The sequence below is a fragment of the Primulina huaijiensis genome, chromosome 15 (assembly GCF_012295235.1).
Source record: "Primulina huaijiensis isolate GDHJ02 chromosome 15, ASM1229523v2, whole genome shotgun sequence".
NCBI lineage: Eukaryota > Viridiplantae > Streptophyta > Magnoliopsida > Lamiales > Gesneriaceae > Primulina > Primulina huaijiensis.
In genome coordinates this window covers 20,870,153-20,884,460 of record NC_133320.1, presented here as the reverse complement: position 1 = coordinate 20,884,460, position 14,308 = coordinate 20,870,153, and the positions used below count along the sequence as shown (strand labels likewise).

The following is a 14,308-nucleotide window of genomic DNA, read 5'->3' as shown; positions in this document are numbered from 1 at the left end:
ATAGATAATAATAAGTTTTGGTTTGAGAAAATCTTCAAATCCGTCATCGTATCGCCATATTAATATTTTTGAAACGGGGATGAGGGCGGAGATGGGAAGTTGATCCACGAAGTTTCGGGTTTGAGGATTCCTCGAACCCGAAAAAGCAGGGATGAGGGCGGATATGGGGGTGGAGATGAGGGCGGGGATGAGGATGGGGATGGGGATGGTAAACCCGCCCCGGCCCATTGCCATCCCTAATTCTCCCTGCTAGCATCAAATGATATAATACGAATTCAATAATCACCAAAGAAAAAACATGTCACCTTCTTTCATTTTAGATTTGTGTGTGTTTTCATATGGATTAAGAAAGTTATTGGAACAATAAGTTTCACATAAGTTTTCTAGTTTTATTTTTATTTAATTAACGTCTTAATTAGATTTAAAAAAATTGTTTGAAATAGTTAATGTATCTAATAATAGGAATAAATATGTAAAAGAATAGAAAAAATAATATTAAGTATAAAAATTAGACTATATATTTGAGATCGATGAAAAAAATACAACATTTACATTTAGGACGAATAGCAAAAATACAAAAATCAAATAATTATTTTATTTTTTGAAAGCTATTAAATATTTAATGCTTGCTTTTACTTCTCCCGTCTCAATATTTAAGTTTTTTTTTTCCATTTTCGATTGTTATATAATGTAGTTTCTATTTTTAGTAGATTTTTTTTAGTTTTTTTAACTAATATATCATTGTTAACTAAATACATACAATTATTTTTAGAGATAAAATAAGTATTTTTTTTTATAAATAAATTTTACTTTTTCATTGATCTTTTCTTTCATCGTTTGTGACTTGGAATCAGACATTCGATATAACGTCGGATGAAGCGGACGAACGCAGAGTTCCAAGAAATTGGGTATGACAATCGTTTCGATTCTTTCGAAGGATGATTCGGATGTTCTCTTTAAATACATCTCGTACTGACCACACATATAGGCAAGGCCAACGGGTGATTTGCATAGTGATGGGAATACAAGAACTCATGTACGCCATAATCGCAGCTTTTGGTGCCTTAGCGCTGCTCATGTCCGCATGGAGAGCGGCGAATTGGGTGTGGTTCAGGCCGAAGAAGCTGGAAAAACTTTTGAGGAGGCAGGGCTTTAATGGGAACCCGTACAGATTCCTCTACGGGGACTTGAAAGAGCTGAGGAAGATAGCTGAAGAGGCCAAATCAAAGCCCATCAGTCTCGACGATGATACCAAGCCAAGGGTCATTCCATTTCCCCTCAAAACCATAAAAAAACATGGTCGATTATCTTTTAATAAATTAACTTATATTTTGCTCAAATTTTCTACTTCTGCACTGCCCTGTTGTTGAACAAATTTCTAGATTAAAATTGGATTGTTTTGTATATAATTTCCATCCATATATTAAAATAAGATTAGAAAAAATCTTGATTATTTATTTGAAAATATTGTGTGTTGTCTTCAGTTTGCATATTTAGAGAAATAAATTAAATGGGATGTAATCGTATTTTTTTATCCCATAGTTTCATTGTACTCTTTTCGAGTCAACAGTTGTTCAGTTAAACAGTTTTAAGAATGATTTGAGTAGAGAGTTGGTTAGGTCAACTGATTGACTTCATAATAGAAGAACCAAAAATTAATACATGCTGAACTGGAGAGTAGTTTTCTTTATAAAAATGTCGGTGAACAGAGGAAAGTGATGCTTGATTTGTTGTATAATTTCAAATATTTGAGTCGTAGTTATAGTTTTTGATAAAATGACAAGCATTCAATCTTAAAATCGGTATTGGAGTGTTCATATCTTTGGTTTCCTTGAGTTACAAGGTGATGTGAATGTTGCCAGGGAATTATGGCGTGGAATATTGCCAGGTTTAAAAATTTTGAGCTAAGTTGTTATGACAGAAGTACTGTTTGGTGAAGTAATAAGTGCTCAATCCTAAAAACTTATGGGCCTAAATAGACAAATTTTTTTTTTTAAAAAAGGTACTGATGATAGTGCATAAGAAAAGATATTTGTAATTTTGATTTTGGTATTCATGCATTGCAGGAAATGCATCGTTTATTTGGGTTGGGCCAAAGCCTTTAGTTATTATCACAGATCCCTCACTTGTAAAAGAGGTGATGTCAAAGAGTAATCTATACCAGAAGCCCAAAAACGAGAATCCTCTGGCCAGCCTACTTGTGCAAGGATTAGCGAGCTATGAGGCAGATAAATGGGAGAAACATAGAAAACTCATCAATCCTGCTTTCCATCTCGATAAGTTGAAGGTTTTCTTTATTGGATCATACACTTTATGTGCTGATTCCTGATCCCATGATTTTTACCACGGTAGAAAACTCAGGCAAATAATCTGTGTATGATTTCAAATTGAGAACTGGGAAGCCTTATATTGTGGTCGATGTAATTTTGTCCTAACTAGATAGGACTGTGTATGTTGATGCTTATTTTGTTTTTGAGCAGCTAATGATTCCGGCCTTCTATTTGAGTTGTGATGAAGTTTTGAGCAAATGGGATAAAAGCATGTCCCCTGAGGGATCTTGCGAGGTGGACGTGTGGCCACATCTACAAAATTTATCGAGTGATGCAATATCAAGAACGGCATTTGGTAGTAGCTATCAAGAAGGAAGAAGAATATTCGAACTTCAAAAAGAACAGATACAGCACTTTGTTAAGGTTATCCGATCCATATACATACCTGGATGGAGGTAACAAAATAGGATAATGGGTGGTAACTGTATACCTGTACATGATCATTTCTTTTGACTTCAAATTATCGAAGCTGATGCAGCATGTAGATTTTAATTAAAGCGTAAGTGAAACTTGGCAAGAATCTGTTCTCAAGAATTGAACCATCTTCTTTAGTTTGATAAGTTGCCAGCGCGCGTTGTACCTTCTCATGTCTTTTCTCGTTGCTTTCATATTTTCAGATTTGTTCCTACTGGAAGGCACAGAAGAATGAAACAGATTGAAAAAGAAGTTCAGTCTTCAATAAGAAGTATCCTGAGTAAAAGGGTTGAGGCAATGAAAATGGGGGAAGCACGGCACGACGACTTATTAAGCATATTGTTGGAATCGAATTTCCAAGAAATCGAACAAAGTGGTGACAAGAGTTCTGGAATGACCATTGATGAAGTTGTAGAAGAGTGCAAACTGTTTTATTTTACTGGACAGGAGACTACTTCTGCTTTACTCGTGTGGACATTGATCTTATTGAGTATACATCCCGAGTGGCAAACGAGAGCTCGGGAGGAGGTTTTACAAGTCTTCGGGAACCAAACTCCAGAATTTCATGGGTTGAATCACCTGAAAATCGTGTGTAGTTCTCACTTCAACATTTGCGTTTACCTAATCATACAAGTCCAATGTTTGATACATGTTAGTCCCAGTATCTCTTGTTTGTAATTCTTGCAATATCTTTTTCCAGGTTACCATGATTTTGTACGAGGTCTTGAGGCTTTATCCACCTGTAGTTGGTCTTATTCGAACGGTCACCGAAGAAATGAAACTAGGTGAATTTACATTTACGGAAGGGATGAAGTTGTCCATCCCAATAATGTTATTGCATCACGTTCCTAAGATTTGGGGGGATGATGCGTTGGAGTTCAACCCAGAAAGATTCAACGATGGAGTGTCTAATGCACAAAAAAGCCAAGGCATATTCTTCCCATTCGGCTGGGGACCCCGAATTTGCATCGGACAGACTTTCGCAATGTTAGAGGTAAAAATGGCAATGGCTATGATTCTGCAACGATTCTCTTTCGAGCTTTCAGCATCCTATACGCACGCTCCTCATGCATTTGTCATTCTTCAGCCTCAACATGGTGCGCACTTAGTTCTGAAAAATCGTATTATCGAATAAAATAATTAATTAGAATATATGATAGCGTATCATGTGTTAATAAATAAATTATAAAGATGTAAAAATGCATTTTCGGGAAATAATTACCAAAAGATGCGATCATGCTTTAATCAAAAACCATGTAATTTGATTTTTTAGATTTAATAAATAAAAATATCGTACCTTACTGTCCAATAAATTGGTGGTTCACTCCCTACCTTTGAGTAATTACATCTATAAATATAATTTCAGTTGACTCAGTTTTAGCAACTATCAATGTCATCGAATTAATGCATATATATGACGAGTGATAACAATATAAAAAACATTTTTATTAACACAAAACGAATGTATGAATGTTATTGAGCATTTTTGAAAACAAAAGAAAAGCAGTTATAAATGTTATAGCTCAAGAGCAAGAGTTGGTTGTTGTGTACATCATCCAACATGATCTAAGGGGGTCCGGAAAAAAAAATATTTTGCAATGAAACAAGAATCCGGTAGAAAAGAAGTGGAACACGCATTTGGCGTTCTTCAATCACGATTTGTAATGGTGGCATCTCCAGCACGTGGTTGGAAGAACGTCATTTACATGACATAATGAAATCATGTATCACAATGTACAATATGATTATCGAAGATGAACGTAACATCGGTGCACCCATTCAAGATGCGATAGAAACACCAACTCCGAACGTAGAAATGGTTGTTGATGAACATATCAAATTTCAAGAATTTCTCAGTCGATATAAAAGAATAAAAGACAAAGATGCTCAATTCGCACTACGAAATGTTTTAATTTATTATTTGTGAGATGAATATAGTCATTCAAATGTTTGAAGTTGTATTCTTATTATATTTGAAGTTGTATTTGTATTATGTTTGAATTTGTATTCGTATTTTTCAATTTAAATACTTTTCATATATTAATTCATATTATATATAATTTAATTTAGATTATATAATTAACTTATAAACTTAAATATTATTAATAATATAATATTGATTATATAATATAAACATTAGTCATAATTAAAAATATATTAAATAAAAGATAATAATTAATATATGTAAAATAAAAAGAATATTTCGAGAATATATTTTTTTTGGTGTAAGAGAAGTAAATGAGTTAGAGATAGATGTTGTATTTGGTGCAGAAATCGCACTATTTTAGTATAAAATTTAAATCAAAATAGATTTTGTGGTTAGAGGTGACCTCAGAATGCAGATATAACATGGATTGTATCCTGAAAGGTTGTGTAAACTTTTAGGTTGTGTAAACTTTGTATTACGGAAGAAAAAATATATATATGTAGTGCTGGTTGAACAACATTTTCTCTGTAATATATATCGTTGAATGAAATTCATATATTTGAATTCTACGTGAAATAGATAAGATATCCATGTATTCAATGAATAATATTCCTGCAAACAAATTAATCATATTAAAATTAGGGATTTTATCATTTATTATGGTATTAAACAAATTAATTATATTAAAATAAGGAATTCATGGAATTTTTTTATTCGGTATTTAATTTATACTTTATTATTAACAAAGTCTGTTTATCAATATCAGATTTATTCTTATTTGATTTAACCTTTTTTATTCACGAAAAAAAAAATCTATTATCAAAATTTATTAACACATTATTATTAAAAAGACCAAGACCAAAATCATATACAAATAATATATTTAAATTTTATTTTGATTAATTTTTAAATTATCTTTTATATATGTACACATCACATTTGATTTGATATGCTGCACATCTACCGTACACACCTATGTGAGCACCGATGAGGTGTCACTCACCTATTTGATGTGATGAAATATAGAAAATTTGTGTATCCAATAGGTGAGTGACACCTCATCGGTGGTCACATAGGTATATACGGTAAGTGTACATCATATCAAATCTACACATCACATACCTAATATTAAAATAAATAAAGATATCTTACCAAAGAGAGTTGCTCTGACCGGTCGCATATTTTTATTTATTTTAAATAAATAAATAAATAGCAATGGAGCTTCTAATCCGTCATGGCTTAAGTCACTATTCTTGGACTTTTGTTTGGGAAATGTCCGTTTCACAAGACCATGACGTTACTATGAGTTCGAAAATTCGATCTAACCAAACTTAAACCATTAATTTGGTTTTATTTGTTTAATACAATAATTATCTTTATTGGATAGAGTAATTGAAACGTGTTTGTTGGGTAAAATAATCGAAACATAATGTTTGAGCTGCTCTATGATTTAAAATATTTGAGTTGTACCATTACTACTAGCTATAGATTGTGGTAAAACGGCAAACGATCGGTCATACAATTTGTATCAGAACCAAAGTCAACATGTTCGATTTTCTTTGATTTCAATGAGTATAATTATTGAGAGATATTGTTTAGTGCAACAATTGTGTTACGTCGTTACCACCAACTATAATTTTTAGCAAAGCGATAAGCGCTCAATCCTATATTTTTTAGAATTTTCAATCTACAGTTCAATTTTTGGCACGCACACATTAGTACGTGTTCAACGTTTTAGCTGAATTATATTTTTATTCATATCCACCACATAAATTATCATTGTTTTAATGGAAAATTTTATCATTGTTTTAATGGAATATAAGGAAGTTAAATTTTGAGCTGGAGAGATGAATTTGAAATTCACGAATTTCGATTAAAGTTTGATTATTTACAACAAGATAATAGATCAACACAAAATAGAATGAATTTGAAATGACATAATTAATTTATTTAATAAATTTTAGAGTATGTCTCTTGTGAGACGATCTCACGAATCTTTATCTGTGACACGGGTCAATCCTACCGATATTCACAATAAAAAGTAATACTCTTAGCATAAAAAGTAATATTTTTTCATGGATGACCCAAATAAGAAATCTGTCTCACAAAATACGACCCATGAGATCGTCTCACACAAATTTTTGGCTAAATTTTAAATAGTTTATGATCTTGTTTGTGAAAGCAACAAAATATATTTAAATCATAATTGACGTATAAAAGAAGTTTTACAAGGGTAAACTTTTTGGTATAATGCAAATATAAAATGATTTCTTTAATGGTGTTCAATAATTTTTTCCAACCATAAAAAGTCTGTATCAATAATCTTCACACGGAAAAGCAAACAAGAGGAACAGTGATGGGAATTTCGCAAGAACTCGTGTGCGCCATAATCACAGCTTTTGTTGCCTTTGCACTGCTGGTGGCGAATTGGGTGTGGTTGAGGCCGAAGAAGCTGGAGAAACTGTTGAGGAAGCAGGGTTTCAATGGGAACCCGTACAGATTCCTCTACGGGGACTTGAAAGAGCTGCGGAAGATAGTTGAAGAAGCAAAATCAAAACCCATCAGTGTCGATGATGATATCAAGCCAAGGGTCATCCCATTTCACCTCAAAACCATCCAAAAATATGGTATTGCCAGCCATTTCTTTTTCTTGAATACAAACATAATACTTGGATTCAAACATAACATTATTCATGCCTTTCAGGAAATGCGTCGTTTTTTTGGCTTGGGTCAAAGCCTATAGTTATTATCACAGATCCTGTACTTGTAAAAGAGGTTATGTCGAAGAGTGATCTATACCAGAAGGCCGAAAGTTAGAATCCTCTGGCCAAGCTTCTTGCGCAAGGATTAGCAAGTTATGAGGGAGATAAATGGGCGAAACATAGAAAACTTATCAATCCTGCTTTCCATCTCGAGAAGTTGAAGGTTATTTTGGATTACACTCTTTATATACTGATTCCATTCCCAGATCATGATAGAAAAGTTAGGCAAATGGTCTGTCTACTATCATTTCAAATTGAGAATTGGGAAGCCTTGCTATAGGCTGGCCGATGCAATTTTGTCCTGAATAGTTACTTAGGACTGTATATATTGATGCTTCTTTTGTTTTTGAGCAGCTAATGATTCCGGCCTTCTATTCGAGTTGTGATGAAGTTTTGAGCAAATGGGATAAAAGCATGTCCCCAGAAGGATCTTGTGAGGTGGATGTGTGGCCACATCTACAAAATTTAACGAGTGATGCAATATCAAGAACGGCATTTGGTAGTAGCTATCAAGAAGGGAGAAGAATATTCGAGCTTCAAAAAGAACAGCTGCAGCACTTCTCTAAGGTTATACAATCCGTATACATACCTGGGTGGAGGTAACAAATAAGATAATGTTTGGTAACTGCTACATCTCTGTATTATAATTTCTCAAGAATTGAACCATCTTCTTTAGTTTGATAAGATGTGAGGGCGTGTTGTATCTTCTCATTTCTTATCTTGTTGCTTTCAATTTTCTCAGATTTGTGCCTACTAGAAGGCACAGAAGAATGAATGAGATTGAAAAAGAAGTTCAGTCTTCAATAAGGAGTATTTTAAATAAAAGGGTGAAGGCAATGAAAGCGGGCCAAGCACGACACGACGACTTATTGAGCATATTGTTGGAATCAAATTTCCAAGAAATGGAACAAAGTGGTGACAAGAGTTATGGAATGACCATTGACGAAGTAGTAGAAGAGTGCAAACTGTTTTATTTTGCTGGACAGGAGACTACTTCTGTTTTACTCGTGTGGACAATGATCTTATTGAGTAAACATCCCGAGTGGCAAACGAGAGCTCGAGAAGAGGTTTTGCAAGTCTTTGGGAACCAATCTCCGGGATTTGATGGGTTGAATCGCCTGAAAATCGTGCGTAGTTCTCAATACAACATTTGCATTTACCTAAATGTTTGATACATGTCTGTCCAAGCATCTCTTGTTTGTAATTCTTGCAGTATTTTTTCCCAGGTTACCATGATTTTGTACGAGGTCTTGAGGCTTTACCCACCTATAGTTGCTCTTACTCGAAGGGCTACTGAAGAAATGAAACTAGGGGAATTTACGTTTCTGGAAGGGATGCATTTGTGGTTGCCAATAATGTTGCTGCATCACGAGCCCGAGATTTGGGGGGACGATGCGTTGGAGTTCAATCCTGAAAGATTCAACGACGGAGTGTCTAAGGCACAAAAAGGCCAAGGCATATTCTTCCCATTCGGTTGGGGACCCAGAATTTGCCTTGGACAAACTTTCGCAATGTTAGAAGCAAAATTGGCAATGGCTTTGATCCTGCAACGATTCTCTTTCGAGCTTTCCACATCCTATACGCACGCTCCGCAGGAATCTGTAATTCTTCAGCCTCAACATGGCGCACACTTGGGTCTGAGAAAGCGAATTATCGAGTAAAATAATTAACCAGAATGATACTGTACCATGTATTAACAAAACCCTGTACCGTGTGGCTAATGTGACAGGGGCAAGCTACTGTGTATAGCTAATACAAATAAATATGGTACAAAGATGTAATCAATGTAAATTATAAACAAAAAATCATATTATATATTCAGATTTAGCAGAAGGACCTCAAACAAATAATTATTTTTTTTAAAAAAAATTTCAACAGGTGATATTACATTATCAAGCTGTAAAAATATTTATTGAAGTGTTTTTTTGGTACTGTAACAATAGTGTTTCTATCATCCCAAAAAAAAGTAGTTTCTAGAACGCGAACGGGTAGACATAGACATTCATTTTGTATTTAATTAGCAGATCGTGGTACATGTGATGTGTTTGTTTCATACAAAAAAAAAAAAAGAATAGTTTTTTAAATTTCAATTAAAATTTTCAAAATTTTGAATTTGAAATGCTAGAGGATAAGATAATATATGAAGAAAAATGATATTATAATATAGTAAAATTATGTAGTTAGTTTGATAAAATGAAAGATGTTTTAGGCAAATTTAAAATTACATAATGACTACATATAGTCAGTATATGTTGATTTTTATTAAATATAATAAAATATTATATATTGTTGGGTTAAGCGTGCATGAGTGAGAGTAATACTGAGATGAATGACATCATGAGAAGTTCTTGCGCGTTAAGCTGTTGACATTGTGCCGCTTGATCTAGTTGGCTAGATGAGCCGTAAAAGAGTGATGTCGGATTTTAACGGGTAATATTGTCTCTGCTAGAACATGACCGACGGTAGAGAAATGGTAAAAATAATTTCAAAGTGATATGAGACATCACTTGCAGATAGACAAGCATCTCCCCATACTCATGGGCCTAAGAGCCCAACTTATTAGTACTCAAGTATGTGCACTCTGCGCTGCCACAAGTACAAAGAAATAAAATCGTGTTTTGACTAACAATTATAACTTTCGGTATAGTGGTAAGTACTTTATCTTAACAATTGATTTTTTATAAATGAAAATTGCATTTTTTTTTCTCAAATTATAATAATTTGAGTTGCACCATTACCATCAGCTATAGATTTTGAAAAGGTGACAAAAACTCAGTACTAGAGTGAAATTCTTTTTCAGACATATGGATTGAAAAGTTACATAATGAAATTGAGCAAGTATTCATAATTTGTTTAGGTGTTAGGATCCAATACATTGAATGAAACCAATTGATGATTGAAATAAATCATTGTATAAATCATAAAAATTGATAATAAATCAAGGGTATCTGATAGTCTATTGAACATTCCTATTGACAACATCGTGTCCCAAGGAGTTGTAAGAAAGTGGGCTGAAAATAAAGAGGCTCACTCTGAAGAAATTATTGCCGATTATTTTCGACAATTTGAAAATACTGATGAAATTGAGAAAGCTCCAGAAGCACGATGTTGGATGAAAGATTACTTTTCCAAGTAGCATGTTAAGATATCATAGAACTTTAAGAGTTGTTAATGACTACTTAAAAAGTTACATGGACGGACCGGCGTTTGTAATGGGAAAAAAGAAGAATACAAGAAATTATTTGCATTCTCTAACCCTCTCTTTTCGTCTCTCGTTTTTTCTTCTACATTCTATTCTACATACTTCTGTTTAATATTCATTTGATTCTTGAAAGTAAGTTAGATTGAAATAGCAGGAGTCAACCTCACTCAAAGAAGGTTTAAAATACTGAATCTAATTAGTTAGATTCTATCAGTATCACTAACATACTGTTGTTTTATTGTATACATTTGGATTTTCGGAAATCTACGCTACACGTGAATAATTCGAAATATTCAAATCGACACAATTTATAAATAAAGAAATAATTAACGAATATAATCATGTTGTGGATGTATAGATGCAGTCCACAAATGAAGATGTAGCAGCAATTAACTTGCAATAAAAAAAATTTAAACTTCTGAATAAATTAGATAATCTGGTCCTATATGGTTATAACATATACTAATTTATATCTGAGGGTATAATCTATGGAATATCAAACACATTTTCTTCGCTACGGTTGTGAGAAACCAACAAACCATTCGACATTAAAATATATATCTAGAAAAGAAAGATCATCGAATAACACAGCAAAATAAATGTGGTGACAAGGAAGCGAACTACGAGGATGTTAGAGAAACATGTCTCCCAAAAGAGGAGTAGGAAGAACGTCAGAATAGATGTTGAAGACGATGAGATACTAGATATTTGTTTAGACAAGTACTTTAAAAACGTTTTTAGTGTTTTATAAGTGAAAAAAAACTAAAAGTACATGTTTGGACAAGATTTTTCTAAAAAAAAAATTAATTTTTTTTTTAAAAAAAGTGTTCTCTAAGTATAATTCTTAAGAATAATTTAGAGGTACTTTTTATGTTTTTAGAAATAAAAAAATGTGGGTCTTATAAAGTTGTTCTCCAAACAACTTCTTAATTATTGTTAGCTATAAAATCATATTTTTTTAAATAGTTGTTCAAACATCTTTTTAACTGTAAAAATATTTTTATAAAATAGTTGTCCAAACATATATTATTCTCAAAAAAAATTTTAAAACTTTCTATAATTTTTGGTTAGCTCAATGTTTGATTTTTTTTTTTTTTTTGCAAAATTAAAACAAAAACAAAATAAGTTGGCTAGACCATTGCATTCATGAGTTTGATCACTTGGCGATATGATCCTGTGAGCCACATCGTGTGACACCATCTTTTTCGAGATCAACGGATATAAACACAAGGATTCGTTTACCCATCCAATGCAGCATTGTATTTCTCATGCAATTTGGCCTATCTCAGTGTTTTACAACTTCAGCCATTTTGAGCTACATGGATAGTGTTGAGTCTTGTTAAAAGATTTATCCTCTTGGTCATTACAGGCTGTACTCGAGCTTCCTCTCGGCTCCGTTTCCTACTTTCATGAGCTTGGACTCAAAGTTTCACAAGTCACAACACACTGGTCCATAAAATTGTATGGATGCCTTTGGCTTATTTTTTGTTCTCTACGGAGCAGTTTCATAATCTGTCTTTCTTCTGTTTCTCCACACGCATCTTTGATATCTAAGATTTATTATGATTTATGTCTCCTTCGCATGCATGGCACACTTCTCAGGCTGAGATTTTCAATATTATCAATCATTACTTTGGTTGATCTGTTTTCCACATCTGACCCGAGTGCCCCTGACATTTCTCGGGGAGTAGAAGGAATTGAATGTAAAATCACGCAGAACATGAGAGATGATTTAGATGTCCTGTTTACAGAAGAGGAAGTTAAGAGCGCAGTCTTTGGGATGAAACCTTGGAAAGCCCCAGGTCCAGATGGTTTTCATGCGGGCTTTTCTATCAAGAGAATTGGGACGTGGTGGGCAATACTTTAACAAAAGTATGTTCGGATGTGCTTAATGGGATGAGTTCTATCAGATCGATCAACTCCACTAAAGTGATTCTGATTCCGAAAATAAAAAACGCTCGATCTGTCCAAGATTTTTAGATTTAAAAAAATTGTTTGAAATAGTTAATGTATCTAATAATAGGAATAAATATGTAAAATAATAGAAAATTAATATTAAGTATAAAAATTAGACTATATATTAGAGATTGATGAAAAAAATACAACATTTACATTTAGGACGAATAGCAAATAGACAAAAATCAAATAATTATTTTATTTTTTAAAAGCTATTAAATATTTAATGCTTGCTTTTACGTCTCCCGTCTCAATTATTTAAGTTTTTTTTCCATTTTCGATTGTTATATAATATAGTTTCTATTTTTAGTATATATTTTTTAGTTTTTTTTAACTAATATATCATTATTAAGTCTGATGCATTAATTCTCATATTTATAAAATCATAAAAATATCAAAATTATAATTTTTATTTGTTTTTGCAACTAGACCACATTAAAAATCTTAAATATTTGTCAAATCATTATCAGACACGCTTAATCATAATTAAAATTAAAAAATAAACATTTAAATTATAAACCTAATTTATTATTTTAAAATAAAAAGACATACCTTCAAAATATAAAAAATTTAAAAATAAATAGATGCGATTAATTGTGCTTGAGTACGCTTAATTAAACATCTTAATTATGCTTAATTCGGTCAAACTACAGTTTGATCGCTTTTTTCCGCTTTCTCCGAAGTGTGACGTTTTGGCCGAGCTTCAAGCTTAAGCGGGCTTTTTAGAACACTAAGTATTTTTTTTATAAATAAATTTTACTTTTTCATTGATCTTTTCTTTCATCGTTTGTGACTTGGAATCAGACATTCGATATAACGTCGGATGAAGCGGACGAACGCAGAGTTTCAAGAAATTGGGTATGACAAACGTTTCGATTTTTTCGAAGGATGATTCGGATGTTCTCTTTAAATAGAGCTCGTACTGACCACACGTATAGGCAAGAACAACGCGTCATTTGCATAGTGATGGGAATACAAGAACTCATGTACGCCATAATCGCAGCTTTTGGTGCCTTGGCGCTGCTCATATCCGTATGGAGAGCGGCGAATTGGGTGTGGTTCAGGCGGAAGAAGCTGGAGAAACTTTTGAGGAAGCAGGGCTTTAATGGGAACCCGTACAGATTCCTCTACGGGGACTTGATGTTGGATCTCGGTTTTCTACGTGCCCAAACGCAGCGGAAGTTTAAAATTTTTATTTTATTTTGAAAACAAAATAATTCTTTTGGACACTCGTATGGTTTTCAGGAATTAAACATGCATAGGATGTTTAAAGAATTATACCTTTGTGAATTAAATCACTGGACTCCAACTAATCCGGTATAAACGGATTAGCTCTTGTTGATTCCCTACGAACTTTCTTCGATGAAATCCTCCTATCAAGTCCACGACTGGATGGTATGTTCCTCTTCCAAATTGCACTAGAAAATTTGGAAGAGATTTTACGTTGGAGACTAAAACGAGAGGCGGCTCAACCTTGGAAAGAAAAACCAAAGAGGCCAATTTTTTTTTCTTTTGAAAGTGGGAGTCACGAAATTCTTGAGGTGGTAGGTGGTGGTGTAGGGTTTTCAATTTTTTTTTTGTGTTATTTATAATTAACTTAAACCCTAATTACATAATTAACATTAATGGGCTTGATTTAATTAATTGGGCTAGTCCAACTAGTTTAATTAATTTAATCAAAGTCCATTAAAACTTTAATTATTTAATATGTTGGACT

At 33.0% G+C, this 14,308-nt stretch overlaps 1 protein-coding gene and 1 pseudogene across 1 annotated transcript; both read left to right on the top strand.

The window, feature by feature from the left end:
• The first annotated feature begins 839 nt into the window (after positions 1 to 839).
• LOC140958921 (cytochrome P450 CYP72A219-like) lies at positions 840 to 3,993 on the top strand. Its single transcript, XM_073416527.1, has 5 exons — positions 840 to 1,299; positions 2,067 to 2,287; positions 2,481 to 2,725; positions 2,948 to 3,332; positions 3,445 to 3,993. The coding sequence occupies exons 1-5, from the start codon at positions 939 to 941 to the stop codon at positions 3,877 to 3,879; spliced, it is 1,647 nt and encodes a 548-aa protein (XP_073272628.1). The 5' UTR covers positions 840 to 938; the 3' UTR covers positions 3,880 to 3,993.
• A 2,983-nt stretch (positions 3,994 to 6,976) lies between these two features.
• On the top strand, positions 6,977 to 9,250 carry LOC140958922 (cytochrome P450 CYP72A219-like; annotated as a pseudogene).
• Positions 9,251 to 14,308: the final 5,058 nt, after the last annotated feature.